The sequence below is a fragment of the Phaenicophaeus curvirostris genome, chromosome 22, assembly GCF_032191515.1.
Source record: "Phaenicophaeus curvirostris isolate KB17595 chromosome 22, BPBGC_Pcur_1.0, whole genome shotgun sequence".
In the NCBI taxonomy this organism is placed as follows: Eukaryota; Metazoa; Chordata; class Aves; order Cuculiformes; family Cuculidae; genus Phaenicophaeus; species Phaenicophaeus curvirostris.
Window position 1 is genome coordinate 5,266,526 of NC_091413.1, and position 19,537 is coordinate 5,286,062.

The following is a 19,537-nucleotide window of genomic DNA, read 5'->3' on the forward strand; positions in this document are numbered from 1 at the left end:
GGGAGGGCGGGTCACGTGGTGCCGCGCGCGTGCCCTTCTCCAACATGGCGCCGCGGCTTCAAGCCCCTGTTGGGGTTTGGGGGTGGGGGGGCTACTCCCGTAGCGCCGCGCGCGTTCCCTTCTCCAACATGGCGGCGCGGCCTCAGCCCCGCGGGGGCGGGCGGGCGCGGCGCGGCGGGCGGGGCCGGGAAGGGGCGGTGGCGGCGGAAGATGGCGGGGTGCGGGGCCGGGCCGTGCTGCTGCTGCTGCTGCTGCCGCGAGCGGGAGAGCCGCACCCCGGAGGAGCTGGTATGGCCGAGACGTCTACGTGTATCCTCCCCCGTCCCTGCCGGCGGGGCTCCGGCACCGCGTGTCCGCTCCGGGAGCGCCCCAGGGCGGGCGGCGGGGAGGTGCCGCGTTGCTATGGCGCTGCGGACGGGGCCGCCGCCTCGGGGCCCGGCACCTCGCAGGGTCCGGGATTTCGGGGTCCGGTGCTTCAGAGCTCGGCGCCTCTCGGAGCCCGGTGTCTCCGCCTGCGCTCAGCCCCGCGCCTCAGGATTCGGTACCTCGGAGCCAAACCTCTCGGGGCCCGGCGCCTCAGAATTCGGTTTCTCAGGGCCCAGCGCCTCTCAGGGTCTGCTACCTTTCAAGGTCCAGCGCCTCAGGGTCTGGTGCCCCTCAGGGCCCAACATCTCTGAGCCCCGTGCCTTAGAATTTGGTACCTCAGGGCTCGGCAAATCTCTGGGTCTGGTACCTCTGGTTCTAAGGTCTCTGAGCCTGGTACCTCAGGGCCTGGCACCTCTGCCTGCGCTCAGCCCAGCACCTCAGGGCTCAGCATCTCTTAAGGCCCAACAACTCGGAGCCCAGCACCTCTTAGGGCCCAACATCTTGAAGCCCAGCGCCTCAGGATCCAGTACCTCTCAGGATGTGGTACCTGTCAGAGACCGGCGCCTCTCAAGGTCCAGTATCTCAGGGCCTCACACCTCAGGATGCGGTGCCTCAGGATCCAGCACCTCGGAGCACCCAATACCTCTCAGGTCTCAGTGCCTCAGGGTCTGGTGTCTCAGGGCCCAACATCTCAGACCCCGGTGCCTCTTGGGGTCCAACACCTTTCAGGGCCCAGCGCCTCAGGATCTGGTATCTTGGAGTGCCTGGTACCTTTCAGGATCTGGTACCTCAGGGCCCAACATCTCGGAGGTTGGTGCCTCTCAGGGCCCAGCGCCTCTCAGGGAACAGCTGCCCAGGAAGGTGGTTGAGTCCCCATCCCTGGAGGGGTTTAAAAGATGGACAGATGAAGTGCTGAGGGATATGGTTTAGTTGAGCTTGATTATCTTAAGGGTCTTTTCCAAGCAAGCAATTCTATGACTCTGTAGATGCTGACCATGGCAGTTTCTTGTCCTGTACTTCCTTAAAATCTGTTGCTGTGAAGGGAGCTGGGCTGTGGGTTCAGTACTCTGCTTTACTGTGCTGTGGGGAGCTCCCATATAGAAGTAATGTATCATTTCTGAGAGGCAAGCTTTACAGTGATATCCTATGCAGTTCCCCCAGAGTAAACAGTGGTTTGGTAATCCATACTCTAACTTTATGAGCCATCATGGCTTAAGCTTTCCCTAATTTTGGCTTCACTGCCAGTGTTCATGAGCACCTATACATGCATTCATTCCCCTGATAATTTTCTTCTCCCATGTTTTACAGACAATCCTGGGAGAAACTCATGAAGAGGAAGATGAGATCCTTCCACGTAAAGACTATGAGGTGGGATGTTAACTGATAGCAGCGTTTGAAATCATTGTGAAAACTGCAGACAGGTTTGGATCTGTTGGAGCTTGTAGTAGGCAGCTACTCAAAATGCATTGCCAGTTAGATTGCATAGGCACCAGCAGAAATACCAAGAGTTGTTTTACTTGCAAAGAACTGCTCCTCATCGTTACGCATTTCTAGGTTAAAACTGTGTGAGTAGAGCTTCAGCATCCACTGCTTAAGTCAGACTTTTGTAGAGAAAATTCATTTTCAAAGTCAGCTGCATTGTTCCACTTTTTTAATGTGAGAGGCTCTGGTGCAACTCTGCATTGCTCCCTGCATTTAACTCCCTGCTGTGATAAACTTAAGAATTGAGGCTGTTCATCTGGAGAGAAACACCTGTCTGGTGTTCCTGTTGTGGAGAGAGATTAAATATCTAATGCTGTCCCCTGCAGTATCAAATTGGAGGCACTTAGAGGGGTAAAGTCTAAATCTGTACAACGTGACTTCTTTAATTTAAAATTGTATTAATTGGCCCTGTTCTTGTTCGGTTCCATATCTCTCTCAGCTTGGTTGGTGAAATTGGTCTGTTCTTTCACTTCCTGATTCTCAGGGCCTGGCTCTGCTGGAAATATTGAAATGAAGTTATTTTCAGGAGTTTTTTCTCTTGCTGTCATTTGCAAAACCTACTGTGGGGGTAGTAGTGACTTCTGTAGTATTTAACATGGTCTTCTATCTGTAGTTTTTGCACTTTTATCCATAATCTTTTGGCATTCTTTCAGAGCTTGGATTATGATCGATGTATCAATGACCCATTCTTGGAAGTTTTGGAGAGCATGGATAACAAGGTAGGACCTTGCTCTTTCTTTTTCACTAGCTTGAGAGCTAAAACGATCGAAAATGCCTAAAGAAGTGGTGGCTGCCGCATCCCTGGAGGGGTTCAAGGCCAGGTTGGATGGGGCTTGGAGCCCCTCATCCAGTAAGAGGTGTCCCTGCCCATGGCAGGGGATTGGAATTGGATGGACTTTGAGATCCCTTCCACCCAAACCATTCTGTGATTCTAAATACTCTTCACTGCAGGAGGTTTTGTGGGTTTGTTTGGGTTTTTTTTTCCTTTATGTAAGAAATTCTGTGTGCTTTCTAGATTTCTCTATGAAAAATTAAAAATATGTGTTGAGGTTATAGCTCCCAGCATCTGTTTTCATCCTCAGGTTTAAAGTGAGCAAGGTGTTCAGCACTTTTAGCTCCCTGTTTTCAGTTTACTGTTGTCACCATCTTCTGTTCATTTATCATTCTAGTTGTAATTGAACTGTGGAGCCCAAAACAGTGTTTTTCTGATCACCATTTCCGTGTTGCTTTGACTTTCCTTTTGTTGTTCTTTAATCTTATTCCTAAACAGAAAGCCCAGAGATACGAAGCAGTGAAGTGGGTGATGGTTTTTGCTATTGGAGTCTGCACAGGACTGGTAAGAGTCATGCTGTTTGGGGAATGAAGACGATTTGGGAGACTTAAGCAGGAATAATTTAGAGGTCAGTAACCAAAGAGTGAGGAAGAGGAAACATTCTCCTCCTTGATGTGGAGAGCTTAGTAGCTGAGGTTGTCTTTTGGGAATCAAGCTTTTTGGTTCTAGGTTATTTTGCAGGAAGCTTTTTTTTCTTTCAGGTCTTGCTGTGCTTTCTTTGCAAAGTATTCTGACAAATTCTTTGATTCTGCATAGAGAGAAACTTATCCACATGGTGCACTTTAAAAAGGATGGTAGTTTACAGTTGAACTATATTTTATGTTTGACGTTACCAGCTTCACTGCATGTGCTTTCTAGAGCGTTTGAAAATGAGCTTTGCTGACTGTATGCCTCAGTTAAACACCAGCTTTCTTCTGTACCCAGAAGTATGCTGTGGGTGTAAAAATGCTGCCAGATTAATATTCTGGAATGCATCTCTTCAGGAACAATTCTAGGATCAATTTATCCCAGTGGTAACAAGGGAGACAGCACATCTGAGCTTCTGAAGTTACTTTACTCTGAACAACGCTTCTTTTGTGTTCTTCATCCTGTGTCCTCCCATGTGTGCATAATTCTGGTGGGACTTGCTAGAGGGTAGTTGTTGTTACTTGTGTGATTTCTGATAGTAGATCTGTCTTCTTTTTTTGTAGGTGGGCCTCTTTGTGGATTTCTTCGTGCGGCTCTTTACCCAGCTCAAGTTCCGGGTGGTGCAAAGCTGTATCTTTTACCTAGTCTATGAATTCCTGTTGGACCTTTTCCTTTCTGTTGCCACATTTTGCGTAGAACAGCTGACACTCAGACTTCTGCCATCAGTCATGTTCTTGACGATTAATCAAGTTTTTAACTTGCTTGTGTTATTCAGCCCTTGAAACCAAGAAATGTTTCCAATATCATGTGCATAGGCAAAGGTTAATCTATGAGAGAATGAGTAGTTTCTCTTCCTGGTAGCTCAGTCTCGAGCTCTGAAGAGGAAGCCTGACTTCATGGTGTGTTTTATCATCTGCCCTGGCTGGATTAGAAAGTACAGACTAAGCTTCAGATTTCAGTGGGACCCACAGACAGTACCAAATTATTGTATGTTGTTGTGGGGAGAGTTGTTTTCCTTGACCGTCCCTGCAGCGGTGGAAGAATGCACTGAGAAAGGTTGTCTTGCCCTGTCCTTGCTGGAGCTACTGGGGTTCAACCTGACCTTTGTTTTTCTTGCCAGTCTTCTGGTCCTGATCCAAGTAAGACTTAGGTCCACTGCTTCTCCTTACACAGCCTCTCTTTGCTCTCACACAGGTCATGAGTATGAAGTTCCTGTCTTGTCATGAGCATGAATTTTCTGTCTTGCCAGGAGTATTTTCTGCCCCAAGATTTCAAACTAGCTTGATGGTGCTAATTGATTTCGCTAAGCAGAGTCTTTTGGCCCCTTGCTGTGCTCTCTGATGAGATAGCATTGATCATCTATGAAAGCAATGCAGCACAGTGTCACTGTTTCTTTTTTGCAGCCTGTAGCAGCTGGATCAGGAATTCCTGAAATTAAGTGCTACCTCAACGGGGTCAAGGTTCCAGGGGTTGTGCGTCTCCGGACAGTGGTGTGCAAAGCTTTGGGAGTGCTCTTCAGTGTGGCAGGAGGTAAGAAGGGTTGTGGTGGCTTCATCTTGTTGGGGTAAGGAATCACTGACAGGGGAGAAATGCACTTAGAGTGCCAAGCCTGTGGAAGGCTTCACAAAGATTTGGGGATGGAGGGGGCAGAGGCACCTTCCTTCACTGCAAGAGGAGAGGGAGGAGCTGCAGGTTTGGCACAGTGGACTGTGCCATGGCATGGGAGTGATGAGCAGATCTCTCCTGGCACTGTTAGCAAGACAGAAAGGAAGAGGAGTGTGTTGTCTCATCAATCCTGTTTTCCAGGTCTTTTTGTCGGGAAGGAGGGTCCCATGATTCACAGTGGTGCTGTTGTGGGTGCGGGTTTGCCACAGGTTAGTGCTGGCCTGGGTTCCTGGCCTGGTCACATCACTGCATTGTAAGATTACTGGGAGGGATATGTTTCCATCTCCTGCGTTTCTAAATCTTTACTTTGTTTGTAGTTCCAGAGTATCTCTTTGAGGAAGATCCAATTTAACTTCCCATACTTCCGTAGTGACAGGTATTGTACTGGGGTATGGAGAAGGGGAGAGCAGGGTGAGTGGCAGACTCTGGGAGAAGGGTGGCAGGCTCGGATGAATCACTCAGTTGTTTTTTCAGTTTCTCTCTAGTGTCCTGCAGTTTCATTCTGCAGCAAAACAACAACAGGACTTGACTCTTCTGTGCTGTTCTGCTCTGGTCTCCGCGTTCCTTGATATTCTCTTGTGCTACTAGGCAAATCTCTATCCATTTAAAACCTTTAATCTCAATGGTTAAATGATTTCGTTGTTGGGAACAAGCTTAGTTACTCATCCCTTACAACCAAGATGTTCTATAGAGAAAGATAATTACCTGAATGTGAACAAAATCTTGCTCTTCCCTCTCTGTAGATCTTTAAAGTGGTCCTAGGACCCTTTGGTTTGGGATGGTTCCTCTCATACAGGGCATTGTGTAGTGCCAGAGTTTTGCTCTGTATTGCTGCACTAGAGGGAGAGCATGATGCTGCAATGACTTAATGAATAAATGATGTTTCCACGGTAGCCCACATTTCTCACAGCTGTCACTCCTGTATCCCTGGGATATATCCGTAAATGGGAATGGCCTCTTAGTTTGCAGAACCTAAGCATCTCCAGAGCTCTCCTTTCCTAAATTGAGATTGTTTTCCTCTTCATTTCAGGGATAAAAGGGATTTTGTATCTGCTGGAGCTGCTGCAGGGGTTGCAGCTGCTTTTGGAGCCCCAATTGGGGGCACTCTTTTCAGCTTGGAAGAAGGTTCCTCCTTCTGGAACCAGGGACTTACGTGGAAAGTGGTGAGTAATGACTCTGGCTCTTTCTGCATGTCTCTTCTTGAGCTGGACCTTTGGGAAGGCTTGTCTGTGAGGGCGTTCAGTTTATCCTGTCTCCTTCTGAGCTCTTCTGTCAGGGGGGAGATTGCCTGCTTGATCAGTGCTCCAGAATTTCTATAGATCAAGAGCAGATATGAGTCAGGAACTATCTAGAACTCTATAGGCCGCAGATTTAGTTTACCTGGGAGAAAGGGCTTTTGTGCCTGAGCTCTTTGCAGCCCGACCCTTGGGGAACAGGCACAGTAGGTGGATTCTGGATTTTCTGCTTTTCTCTGCCTTGGGGAACTATGTTGCAGCAATGCCTTGTGCCTTCAGGTTGCTAATTCACTGCCTGTAGTGCCTGTTTTCATGAACTTGACAGTATTTAGAAAACGTACTGGATCTCATGCTGATTTTGCATTTATTATGCCACATGCCCTATTAATGGAATTCAGTTAGTCTACTCTTAGCAGAGATAAAAGGAGTCAGGGGATTTGCCGAGGTAGCAGCTCTCTCAGAGCCAATGAAGACCTCAATTTCAACTCTAAACAAGCTGTATTAGTGCTTTGCAATTGATTTGCAACTACAAATTAGCATCTTTGGCAAAAAAAAAAAGCTTCTGCTGCAAGAAATACTAGGTGAAATTTCTAACTTGTGTGGGAAACCAAATCAGGCAATTACAGTAGTCCAGTCTAGCTCTGCTCTCTATTGCAACAGGGAATGGATGTTAAACCTCAGTAGGACTGTTTTCCTAAAGCTTGAGAAGGCTCTGAGGTTCCCTTCACCAGGCAGATGTCTCAAGAAAGAGCTGACTGTGCCAATCTAAATCCGAGGAGTGTTTATTTCTTCCTTCTTTTTCCCCCGCAGCTTTTCTGCTCCATGGCAGCCACCTTCACCCTGAATTTTTTCCGCTCTGGGATTCAGTTTGGAAGTTGGGGGTCTTTCCAGCTCCCTGGGCTGCTGAACTTTGGGGAATTTAAGGTAAAATTTAGTGCTCTTAGGCCTGCCTCACCCACTCTCTTGTCAATTCAGTGTTTCTTTCTGTTTTTTTCAATACACACTTGTATTTCAGTGTGGGGTAGTTGATATGTAGCTGCAATACGTAGATAGCCTAAGACAGAATTGTTCCCTAATTGTCATAGCTGCTGAAAGTCTCCTGCTGCAGAGACAGAAGTATTGGTAAATACAATGACTACTCTGATGCTTTTGTTATGCTTTCCTGTCCGTAGTGCTCTGAGTCTGATAAGAAATGCCACCTCTGGACAGCTGTGGACTTGGGCTTCTTCATTCTGATGGGGATTGTAGGAGGCCTTCTTGGAGCCACGTTCAACTGCCTAAACAAGAGACTTGCAAAGTACCGTATGCGGAATGTGCATCCTAAGCCGAAGCTGGTCAGGTATTTGTGCTTTCTCAAGTTTGTGCAGGGGGTTCTGATCCGTGTTCAGTGTCCCAAAGCAAAAGCATCAATCTGGAAGACTCAGTGAGAGGGGTTGGAGGAAATCTCAGGCCTAGTATTTTGGAATTCACAAAATGAAACCTCTATAGAACTTCGAAGTGAACACCAGAAACCAGATGTTACAGTCCCTCTGCATTTTTGTAATTATTCTGGTGGTACAGAGAGAGCTGCAGCTCCCCTCACGAGGGCTATGAAGGGAGCTCTTTATTATAAAGACTATAGCTGAACAAACCAGAGCTTTGTCTCCGTGCAGATTTTTTGCCTTGTCCAAACAGATGTGGAAATAATAGCTGATCCCACTTTTTTTTTTTTTTTAATTATCTTGGTTAATTAAATCCACAACTGAGCTAATATCTGTGCCGTTTAGAGAAAGAATTGTCATGTAGTTCTGGAAAATAGCTGTTTGTTTGCTCTAGACAATTCCTAAATAAGAAGCTGAGGTTTAAAAAAAAAAAGGGTGTATTTCAGCAGTTAGAAAAGAGATATGAGAGACCATGCATCAACCTGTCCAGTCCTGTTTAGACTTTTACCCTGTAAGGATCTACCAAACGTTGTTTCCATGTGAACAGCCTCATTGCTGAACCCTTCCCTGTGTCTTTTTATACGTGACTGTGCGCAGAAATAGCTCCTTTTTGGGGCAGGCAATTAAAAAGGGAAGTTAACACAATCCTTCGCAACCAAGTCATAATTCAGCTTGACTTGCAGAGTGCCCTGCTTCTGGTGCTAAGCTGTGATGAATGCTGCTTCTTGCAACCTTACCAGAGTTCTGCGTGGAGCTGGGACTGGGTTACACGGCTAAGCGTGGCTTCAGTGTATGGTTTCTCTTGCAGAGTCTTGGAGAGCCTGCTGGTGTCTTTGACTACCACGGTCGTTGTCTTTATAGCCTCCATGGTTCTGGGAGAATGCCGGCAGATATCTTCCAGCAGTCATAGTGGCAATGACACTCTGAGCCTGCAGGTGAGGAAGCTTGCATAAAGATTATATGTCCCCATCATATTGTTTATCCTCCAGAGAAGCACAGGCCCGTAACGAGCTTTTGACAGCATGCAGTACATGTCAGAACTTCAGTGAAAGCCTACAGACAGTTGCAGGAGCTTTTCTTTATTAAATGAAAGCTGCCCTTTGTGCTTTTGTGTTTTGGTGAAGCAGCTCAAGCTATGAATCAGGGAGCCCGCTGAAGTTGCAGGCTCCATCTCTGCTACTGATGTTTGGTCTGAACTTCCCAAAGCGTGGGCTGACAGCACTCTGTAGAGGGGTTACTTGCATTCTGCACAAAGGCAATTACAGGGGAGAATGGATTTGAACTGTTCCTGTCTTTTGTGTCCTGCATCAGGGTATGTCAGAGGATGTGAATTCAAGCATCAAAACATTTTTCTGCCCAAATGAAACCTACAATGACATGGCCACACTCTTCTTCAACCCTCAGGAGTCCGCTATCTTGCAGCTCTTCCACCAGGATGGTGAGTAGCTAGGAGACAGTGCCCCATCCCATTCTTAGGCTTCAGAGCTTCATCTTGCTTGAAACAGCCTTATTGTAAGAACCACAAGGCTAAGAGCATCTTCATGGCTCTGTGGGGCCGCTAGTACAACAGGGGAAAGCCTCCTCCATGGCAGAAACACCTGCTTTTCCTCTCCTTTTCACTTACTCATTCTTTTTATGTGCGTTTGGACTGGGAGAGTAAGTAGCTGTTGTGAGGTGAGCCTGCTGTGAACTGATGGATGGATGGTGCAGTACTGCTGTCTTTGCCTGACAGACCTGTGCCCTCTTTAGTCACGATTCTTCTTCTGTTGCAGGTACTTTCAGCCCAGTCACACTGTCCTTGTTCTTCCTTCTCTATTTCTTACTCTCCTGCTGGACATATGGGATATCTGTGCCCAGTGGTCTTTTTGTGCCATCACTGCTTTGTGGGGCTGCCTTCGGACGCCTGGTCGCCAACCTCCTCAAAAGGTGCATTGAGTGTGCGTGTGTGTGCAAGAGACCTGCTGCAGATGCACGCTGAGCCCTCAGTCAGGTTATTCTAATCTCTAGGCTGTGTTCTGTCCTAGCTACATTGGCCTGGATCACATCTACTCGGGAACCTTTGCACTAATTGGGGCCGCAGCATTCCTGGGAGGTGTGGTCCGCATGACAATTAGCCTGACGGTCATCTTAATTGAATCGACCAATGAGATCACCTATGGGCTCCCAATAATGATTACCCTCATGGTGAGTGCGTGGTTTTAGCTCTGGCTTCTTGCAGACTGTTTGAACATTGGCTGAATCTCCATTCCTTCCAGGGTTTTGATAAGCCAGGAAGTCTTGTACTTGGAGCAACAACTCAGTAGACCTTCTGTTTGCTCTGCAGGTAGCCAAATGGACAGGAGACTTCTTCAACAAAGGCATCTATGACATTCATGTGAACTTGCGAGGAGTGCCTCTTCTGGAGTGGGAAACAGAGGTGGAAATGGATAAGTAAGGCTATTCTCCTTGCCAGGGGCGTGGGTTAGAGTTTGTGGTAGAGTTCTTGCTCAGAAAGGAATACTGTAATGCAGGGGGGTTGATGCTTTGTCTCCAGTGAACCTGGCTGCTCCGAGAGGATTGGTGCAATGTTATACTAAAAACAAAATCATTTGTACCAGCATGGCTAATAACACAGTGAAAGTGAGCACACAGGTACAAAGAGCTGGCAGAACTGAACTGAAGCAGACTTCCTTCTGGATCTCATTTTTGGACTCATTTGTTAGCCTTCTGTTGCTGTTATGGTCCATGCAGTAATCTTTTCTGCGTCCTCAGACTACGAGCCAGCGACATCATGGAACCCAACCTGACATACGTCTACCCGCACACCAGGATCCAGTCCCTTGTTAGCATCCTGCGCACAACTGTCCATCATGCCTTCCCTGTAGTGACTGAGAACCGGGGCAATGAGAGGGAGTTCATGAAGGGAAATCAGCTCATCAGTAACAACATCAAATTCAAGGTAAGAAGTTGCTTGTTTGATAAGTTGAAGGGTAAAGAGCTTTGGTTTTTAGGTGGAAGGCCATTTCTAGGCTTTTGTCAGCGCAGAATTCACGTGAGTTATAAGTACCTACTGCAATACAAAATTTTCAGGGAGATTTTTGTGCCATTCTGTGGCTCGTAGTAAAGGCAGAAGAGCAGACTGCGTTCTTAGAGGCAAAAGTTAAGAGGACCAAGTAACCTCTTTAGGATAGTCATAGAAAAAGTGTAGTTTTGGCACTGAAGTACTGAACCTACCATTGTGATCAGTAGTAGGTGCTAAATGTTTCTCCTTTGTAGGAGGGATAGCGGGGCAGGTGCTTTAGTCTCTTGGGAAACTTGAAATTTAAGATCAGAATGAATAATGAACATGCTTGTGGCATACTTGTGCTCTAGCGATAAAGGTTGACCTACTTCCTAAATTCCAGGTTCTCTGTCTGAGAAGAGTGTAGTCCTATTGGCTGTTCTTAGAAGTACTGCAGCAGCATTAAGGAACCCTTTGTATGTTGAAATACAGTTGTGATCAAATAGTTCATAGTAGCTCTTGGGTAACTGTTGGCCTGCTTATTTATTGTATCCAGAAGTCTAGCATCCTCACCCGAGCTGGAGAGCAGCGCAAGCGTAGTCAGTCCATGAAATCCTACCCTTCAAGTGAATTGCGTAACATGTGTGATGAGCACATAACAACGGAGGAGCCACCAGAGAAGGAGGATCTGCTGCAGCAGATGCTAGAGAGAAGGTGAGATCCTGATAGGCACAAACATATGGAAATAGGGTGCTGAGGTGTGTTGTGAGGTTTTGTACAGTTCCTGTCATTCTGTATGTCAGAGGAAACTGTGCTAGTTTCCATGTTTTAGAGGTGACTTCTCGGGTCTCATCAGCCAGTGCTGGGTCTCACGCTTGTGGCCGAGTTGCTAGGCTAATGGCTTCATGGTATCCAACCACAACACTTAAATTTCCTTCAAACACCTATCCAGAAATATTTCCTAGAGAGGATGGAATACCTGTGGATATGTCTTGTCTGTAGAAATCGATACCCTTGTGTCTGCAAAGGCATCTGGGGGCTCTGCAAAGCTCAGCTCTCCTAAGAGAGGAGCTGGTGTCCTGGTGCCATAATATTGGTAGCCCCTGAGTCACCAAGCTGGCATTGCAATTGCTTCCAAGCACAATCCCAGTCTAGCGAACCAGCTTCCATCCTAGTGATTGTGACTCTTATGAGTGGAATTCTGACCCTGATGTTTTGCCAGATGCTTTTGTTAGAATCTGAATAATTTGGCACTGAAAATTGCTTTAGTAGCAAATGATTTAAAGTTGAGGGTTAGGAAACTTGTCTCCATTCTGCTGCTGTTTTCACAGTCTGCCTGTGGTATTGGCTCCTTATCCCTCTCTGCTATTTTGTTTGGTGGAGCAAAAACTTGCTTTTCTCTAGCGAGAATCCATGAAATGTCCTGGAGAAGGCTGCAAAGAGCTAAAGTAGCTGTTGTTTTGGAGGTGGGTGTGTCTCCCCTTAAGTTCACATAACTTATAACTTGTAGTGTTCAATCTGTCACAGATACACTCCCTACCCCAACCTGTACCCTGACCAGTCTCCTAGCGAAGAGTGGACCATGGAGGAACGCTTCAGACCTTTGACCTTCCATGGCTTGATCTTGCGCTCACAGCTGGTCACCCTCCTTGTCAGGGGTGTGTGTTACTCCGAGAGCCAGTCGGTGAGTCTTCCTAATTAGGAATCGTAGCAAAGATGTTCCTATCATCTTGTCTGAGAAGGCTGAGAACAATATTTATAGGCTGCCAAAAAGGATTTACTATTTTTACACTTTAAGGAATGTGTCTCTTTTAAAAGCTGTGGCCAAATAGTGTGAATTGTCCCTGGCAGCTCAATAATAAAGAGAATTGCATTTCTGTTTAAGCACCCCTAGCAAAGAGGACAGTTACTGTTTATAAAATAAACCAACGGATCCTGTATTTCATAAAGGTGCAGTCCTGTCAGAGTTGAAGAATGGAGGGCAAATATTAAATACAAGTAGAGCAACTAGCGGTGTGTACTGTGTGTTTGAGGCCCATCTTCCACAAGGCTGACTTGTCGCTGCCCTCCAGTGTTGAGAGTAGATCTGTCAGAGATTGGAGAGCAGATCTGTTGCTCTGTCAACTAAAACACACGTAGGATTGGTCTTGCACTACTGTGCTTTGAGATGAACTGCTAGGAGTTCCTCTGCAGAAGTTGTGTGTGTGGGCGTGGGGGGAGAAGGAGATCTGAGTGAGCAACTGGGAGTCGTGGTTTGCTGTGCAGCTTGCAGGCCGTGTGCTGTCTGGGATAGTGGCAAATCGGTTCAGTGGGATTTGTTTTAATTGCAGAGTGCAAGCCAGCCTCGTCTGTCCCATGCAGAGATGTTGGAGGATTACCCCCGCTATCCAGATATCCATGACTTGGATCTTACATTGCTGAACCCTCGCATGATAGTAGTAAGAGATGCACTGCAGTGTGTTCATGTTCCCTGATACATGTTTAGGACCCAAGCCATTAAAAAAAGCTGAGAGCATGTTTAAGTCCACCCTTGGGTGCAGTAACCAGCATCCTCTGCCCCTCACGCATTCACTTGGACTTATCTGCATGTGGAAATCTGTCCTCGCACCTGCTAGGAGGTAACTGCACACAGGTGCTTTACTTTAACGCTAAGATCTGGCTGACCTTCCTTCTAGATGAGAATCCTGCCTGAGTGAGGTGGACAGGCAAACTGTTGATACCTGTTTGGAGCTCTGTGTGCTGTCAGCTCAGGCAGTGGCAGGCCTGTCATGGTCTTTGTGACAGGAAGGTTGCTGTGTGGGCCAAAGTGCTTTTTTAATATACATTCTTATTTTCGTGGGCCCGCACTTATCCTGCTCAGAGGCTTTCTGCAGCATTGGGCTCTTAAGATCATGGGTTACAGTGTTCAAACAACTGTGACAAATTCATGTTCCTGAAATAGTTTTCACGTTTGTAGAGAAGTATAAGATGCACACTGTCCTGTACCCTATCGAGAGATCAGTGCATTGGAGGACTTGTAGGAATTGCTTGTTAGGGATTCCCAGAGATGATGAAAATACCTCTTGTAAATAATATAATTGTATTTCTTTCTTAGGATGTCACCCCGTACATGAACCCATCGCCCTTTGCTGTCTCTCCAAACACTCATGTGTCACAAGTCTTCAACCTGTTTAGGACAATGGGACTTCGACATTTACCAGTTGTGAATGCAGTTGGAGAGGTGAGTCCTTACCTCCATTTTATCTTGGCAGAGAAAGGAAGCCACTGTGTTTTTTGCAATGCTACCTGCCTTTGGGATAATTAAGATCTCTTTTAACATCGAACAGAAATGCTTAGAGAGATCAGAATGTGATCCTCTTAAGGCTGTGAAGTACTGTTGATTACTGTGACTTTATACCATCTTTTGTGTCCAAGCCTGTTTCCTATTTTCACTGCAAAGGGCAGGAGATGCAGGAGACTCCTGTCTCAAGTTGGCAGCATGTGGGAGCTCTTACTGCCTTGTACCTGAGCCTTGAGCTTATCGGAAGCCACACATTTGGCTTCCTCTTTGACAGCTTTATTCCAGGCCAAGAACTGAATTTCTTGTGTGCTGGGGTGGATTTTCCAGCTGGAGGGGGACTTTCATTCTGTTTGTACTCATAGGACTAGCAAAATAAAAGGAGTCTTTGAATGGTTTGTGCTTGATTGACTGTACTTGTCTCTTTGCTGTATCCAGTGCTCAGGAGTAGTCAGTAGGTGTCAGTAGCTTCCTTTAATGTAACAAGAAGCTGTTCCCCTTAAGCCTGCACTGATGTGTCCCTGTGAGACAGCAGTGCTTTTTCTGCTTCTTGGTTTTCCTGCTCTGCAGAGCCTGTTGGTTGAAAACAAGAGATGCTGATTTGTTCCACGTTTAGAACAAGATGCTCTTGCAGTACAACAGAGCAGCCTAGATGTAAACTCTTTTAATGTGTAAGATCATTGAGCATATTTTATCAGCTGAAACATGTGGTTTGACTGTTTCCCCAGCAGGCTGGGAGAGGGTCCCTTTTGTGACCTGCCAGCTAGCGATGGCCAATGTGCAGTCACCACTAGCTAGTTTTTACTGTTTCTCTGTTCTGGTCTTTAGAGCTTCCTAGAACGTGTCTGGTACAAGCTATCTGCAGTCATGTCATGTGGCACACCAGAAATGGCTCAGCTTTGTTATTTCCAATTACAGTTTTGATTTTGCAAAAATTTAGGTACATCTGTATGCTGCCTAACATGGGCAGGATTTCCCCTCCTATCCGGGGTAACTACTGCTGTTCCCAGACATGACAGCAGCAGTTAAGCTGTCCATTTGGCTGTAGTTATAGCAGTGTCTTGCCTGTAGATAAGTGCTGGGAGAGGGAGGGGTGGGTTTTGGTGAGATTTGAACTTGAACCCACTCTAACTCAGCACTGGTCGAGAACTGCTTGCATGTTCCCTCTTTTTGGGGTGTTGGAAAGAACAGCTCTACCATGCATGTCTCTTAGTGGCATATCTATGATACTGACGTGTATCTTTTTTCCTCTTTTCTTCCTCTTTAAGATTGTTGGGATAATCACTCGGCACAACCTGACCCACGAATTTCTGCAGGCAAGACTGAGACAACACTATCAGACCATTTGATGCCCTTGCCCACCCTGCCCCACTGTCGGTGTGGCTACCTCCCTCTTCCAGGCCTGCACACGCGCTTGCATTCTGCTTGGACCTCTCAAGGCCCAAGACTTGCCGTTTGGCTTCTCACATGCATATCAAGCCTGGGGAGCTGGAAAACATCTTGCTAGCCAGAGAATTAGAGGAGCTGCCTGAGCCCAGAGGTGTTGATTGGTCTCAGGCACTTGGTTTGATCACTGTTGATCCAGGTTTTTCCCTTTCTTGTGCTCCAGTTATCTCCTTCCATCAGATGTTGTCCTGACACTATATGTTCTACTATTTTGGTTTGGGATTTTTTAAGGGTTGAAAAAAGAACCGTCTAGCTTCACCATGTCCTGTGCAGAGAACTGCAGCATCTTTTCCCGGTCCTCCTGTATGTCTCCCTTTGCCTCTTCCTCCCTTTTTCCTGCAACTGTTGCCTTATTTGTGTGAGAAGGGTGTGGCTGTCAAACCTGAGAGGAGGTGCTGAGGTTTGCGGTTATCAAATAGCTGCTCTGGAAGATGTTTTTTCTCAAAAGCAGTGTTAAAAGCCCAGCTCTTTGGAAATGTACCTCTCTCTCTTTGTCGGTGCTCCCAGTTGCCCGTATTTTTCTGCTCTGGCTTCATTTCTTCCTAATTTCCTTTCATGGGGAAGCATCGCTGCTGTGAAGTTTTTGACAGCAGCTGACTTTTGAGAGCAGCTCAGCAAATGAGGAGTTCAGAACAGTTCAATTCCAGTTACTGTTTTGGGATTATAATAAATATTTAATACATTTTCAGAGCATCTCAGGGAAGGGAGATCTCTTTTTCCCTGCTAGCTGTTGCTATTATCTCCCTGTAAAAGACTCCTCAAAGAGACACTTCGTGGCACTCCACTTTGTCACTACCCTGATTTCTTGGCATTTGTAGGCACTTTGTCCTTGTGCTGACCGAACAGCGGAGAGCCTGGAACACCTTTCCAGTTAGGGTTAGAGACCAGGGAACCCCGTGTCCTCAGAGCATGGTGAAGTGCTGCTTTCTGGAGGCGAGTAGAACTGATGCCCTGTCTCTGGGCTTGGTTGAATGATCTCTGTGTCGTGAGAGGAGCTGGAGGAGCTTCAGGCTGCTGTGCAGGAGGGAGGGATGCCTGGTGTTGGTGACCAACAGGCAGGATCTGTGGGTGCTAGTGGGGTTGGCTGCTCTAAAAATCCTTGGGATAATGTTTGCAACTGCAACAGCCGGATATCTCTAAGGGTAAAACCAGCACTTAGAAGCCAGTTGCAGCCAGTTGACTGCTTTAGCAGGTACCATCCTGGCCAGCACCTGTATTGTTCCAGCAGGCACCTGCCCTGAGTTTTGCATACAGATAACCCTCAGTGGGAAGCCGGCATTGTGCCTCCAGGGGCTGCAGAGCTGATTGGCTTGATAAAGCACAGAGCATTCTCTCAGCCAAGAGACTGGGCCTCGTAACTTGGGGAATGTATCCCAGAGAAGTTTCTGCACAGCCTCTCCAATTAACCTGTTGTCTGCCATAAGGAGCTAGCAGGATGAGAGTTGTGGTAGAAGGAAATTGGACATTATTGTATGTTCTGAATTCAGGAACTCATCTGTGCTGAAAAGTTTCCTGGCTAAGCCTGAAGAGATTCTGCCCTTTACTTGTTTGTGTCAAAAACACTAAATCTCCTTGACTGGCTTTGTCAAAGCTAGTTGTTCCAGGGCTCTGCGAGCTGCTGGCTGCTGAGCCCTACTGAAGTTAGGGTTAGGAGGAGCTTTTGTGCCCAGGGCACTAGCTATGATCTCAAAGTAGGGCTCTTTAAAAGTCACTGTAAATACTTAGATGTTCATGGAGCCTTTGCAGTCTGGTCAGCTGGTGGGCAGATGTATTCTCTGGCTGTGCTTGCAATAGACAGCTCAGTCATGGGAAGCTCTTGACATTTGTCCAGCAGATGAGAGAAAACTTGGTCTTACAAGTGGTTCCCGAGGCAAGTTTTAGGGTAGAATTGCACTTTGTTGTACAGTGCATGACGTGGCTCAGCTGGGAAGTTTGGTTTTAGTAAAGCACTTATTTCTTTTTTTACTTTTTACTCCTCACCACTGACATCTGGTCCTTTTTTTCCTCTTAGTGTTCTTCCCCACCTGCTGCCTTATTAAGAGAGGAAGGACAGGTCTTTGTTTTTCAAGAATGGATTTATACTGTTTCCACAAAGAAAAGATGAGCTGTGGTATGTGCAATGCCAGTTGTCAGCAAGGAAGCCGTGTGTGTCCCAGCACCCTTTCTAACTATGACCACTCCCTAGGGCTGCTAGGGAAGTGACCAATCTGAGGAGCAGGGAATATATTCGTTCTTTTCCCTTTTTTACTGTGGAACTTGCAGGAACAGCTTGTCTCCTCCACTAGAATAGTTTTGCTGGCTTCTGAATATTCTAGTTCTATTTCAAATAAATTGTGCAAGCTCTTATACTTCCAAGAGTAAAGCAAAGGTGGTTTCTGACAGCCAGTACGCTGTGCTTCAACCTGTGCCTTAGCTGGCACAGATTTGGCACGTTCCTTAGAGCACGTAAGTTGGCATTGGCTACTGCTCTTGACTCGCAAGTTGTTGCCCTGTATGTAGAGTAAGGATGTTTGGTCTTTTTAGATAGTCTCTGCAGATGATTTCTAAAATGCCTGTGTTCCCTGAGCTCTGGTCTTGCACTGAGCTATCCCAACAGACTTCCAGCACCCTTTTGCACTCCCTGAAGCCGAGCTGTAGGTCTGATATATGGAGCTGTTAACCTTCCTTTCAAATGGATATGTACTTGTAGGCAGTTATAAATCACAGGAATCCTGTTTGAGTAGGATTTTGGATCCCTACTGTGGAATTAGCAATCCCATACTGTGGTAGCACCTGTCAAGGATGCCCTGCATCTCTCCATGATGAATCTTCTTCCTCTTTCTCATGTTGAGTGATCATGTGTGGAGGTTCCTTCTCTTCCTGCACATGAACAGGGCTCCTTACATTGTTTGCCTTGAGCTGGTCATGCTCTGTTTTATGTCGGTACATAACCTGCAGACATCTATTTTGCTGCAGGATGTCTTGTCATCACTGCTGAGGCCTAGGGTTAGGCAATCCAGACAAGACAGGCTGAAAAATCTTGTCAGGGTTTTTCTGAGCACCAGCTGTGCTTCCCCATAAGAGGGCCGCTTGCCTTCAGCCTGCTATCAGCATTGTCTGATCTGCCTATGCATCTATCTTATTCAAACCTTTTAGCTGGGAAACACACCCCTTTCACTCCTTCAGTAAAGACGTTTAAAACTAGGACAGTGGGTGACTACCTGAGCTGCTTTAAAGGGAAATCTCTGTGCAATCACTGTTATGTAGCCCACAGAAAGAGAATTACAAGTTCATCTGAGTTTGGACATGCAGCATTTCCCTTCTGCTAAGGGCTGGTGCAAAGGGGCTTTTGTTGAATTGGTCTTGTTCTCACACTTTGGCTACTAAGTTCCTTTCTTACAAGACACTAACTGCTTTTCCTCTGGCTCTGGTTGCTTAGTGATTTACCTAGAAACTTATTTCTCACATAGGTGGCTGTAGCGTTTTACTCAGAGCAACACTAAGGCAATAGTAACCAAGAACTGGATTAGTATTGATGGCAAAAGTTAGGGGTAGTATGGGGCATTCTCCCCTGTCTCATGGGTTCTGTGCAGTGTTATTACACAGTTTTGAATTGTTAACTTACTGTGAGCCATTCCAATGGTAGCAACTTACCTTTCCGTTTGGGGTTTTTTTTTGCACTGTTTTTGTTATTAAATGATGTAAGCTAATTCCACAGTGTATATAAACTGTATTTTTTTTTAAATTTGTATGAATATATTTTTATTTGAACTATGGCACTTGGGAAGTATTCATGTAACCGTAACATGTCTGAGAGTAAAATGTTTGTGTCTCCTTCAGCACTTTCCAGGCCTTTTGATGTTTCTAGTATTGTCTTATTTTTGCCCTTTATGATAATAAAACTGGCAGAACATGGCAATATCCAAGAACATGATTTGAGGTGGATGAGTAGTTGCCATTTATGAGCTGTCTGGATCGAACAGTTTGTGCAAGAGGTGCTTTGAGCCTGGGTAAAGATAGAGATTAACGTAATCCTTTCGGTTGCAACTACTCTAGTCCCCACGTTCCGTTACTACAGCTGTTTAAAAGCAAGGAATTATCAAATATGTGATAAGGAGCTGGATTGTGCACATAGTGCTAGAGGCAACTGCTGCTTTTCTTACCTGAGAGCTCTTGCTTCCACCTACCTCCCAGTAAGTTAATGGAAGACATTTTGAGTGCAACGTT

General features: G+C 46.3%; 1 protein-coding gene across 1 annotated transcript; it reads left to right on the plus strand.

The window, feature by feature from the left end:
- The first annotated feature begins 193 nt into the window (after nt 1–193).
- CLCN6 (chloride voltage-gated channel 6) lies at nt 194–19,149 on the plus strand. Its single transcript, XM_069874494.1, has 23 exons — nt 194–288; nt 1,675–1,734; nt 2,502–2,567; nt 3,119–3,184; nt 3,871–3,937; nt 4,340–4,446; nt 4,711–4,837; nt 5,114–5,181; nt 5,290–5,348; nt 6,003–6,135; nt 7,018–7,131; nt 7,380–7,546; nt 8,437–8,563; nt 8,940–9,066; nt 9,401–9,554; nt 9,653–9,812; nt 9,952–10,058; nt 10,380–10,566; nt 11,165–11,322; nt 12,136–12,292; nt 12,939–13,046; nt 13,703–13,828; nt 15,154–19,149. Exons 1-23 carry the CDS (start codon nt 211–213, stop codon nt 15,232–15,234), a joined length of 2,604 nt encoding a protein of 867 aa, XP_069730595.1. The 5' UTR covers nt 194–210; the 3' UTR covers nt 15,235–19,149.
- The last annotated feature ends 388 nt before the right edge of the window (nt 19,150–19,537 follow it).

What these genes read in the sequence shown, in the direction of transcription:
- CLCN6 (XM_069874494.1), top strand. Translation starts at nt 211, where the DNA reads ATGGCGGGGTGCGGGGCCGGGCCGTGCTGCTGCTGCTGCTGCTGCCGC. An exon ending in TTCCACGTAAAGACTATGAG is followed by an intron (nt 1,735 to 2,501) that starts GTGGGATGTTAA and finishes GCATTCTTTCAG; the next exon opens with AGCTTGGATTATGATCGATG. An exon ending in TGAACCCTCGCATGATAGTA is followed by an intron (nt 13,047 to 13,702) that starts GTAAGAGATGCA and finishes TTTCTTTCTTAG; the next exon opens with GATGTCACCCCGTACATGAA.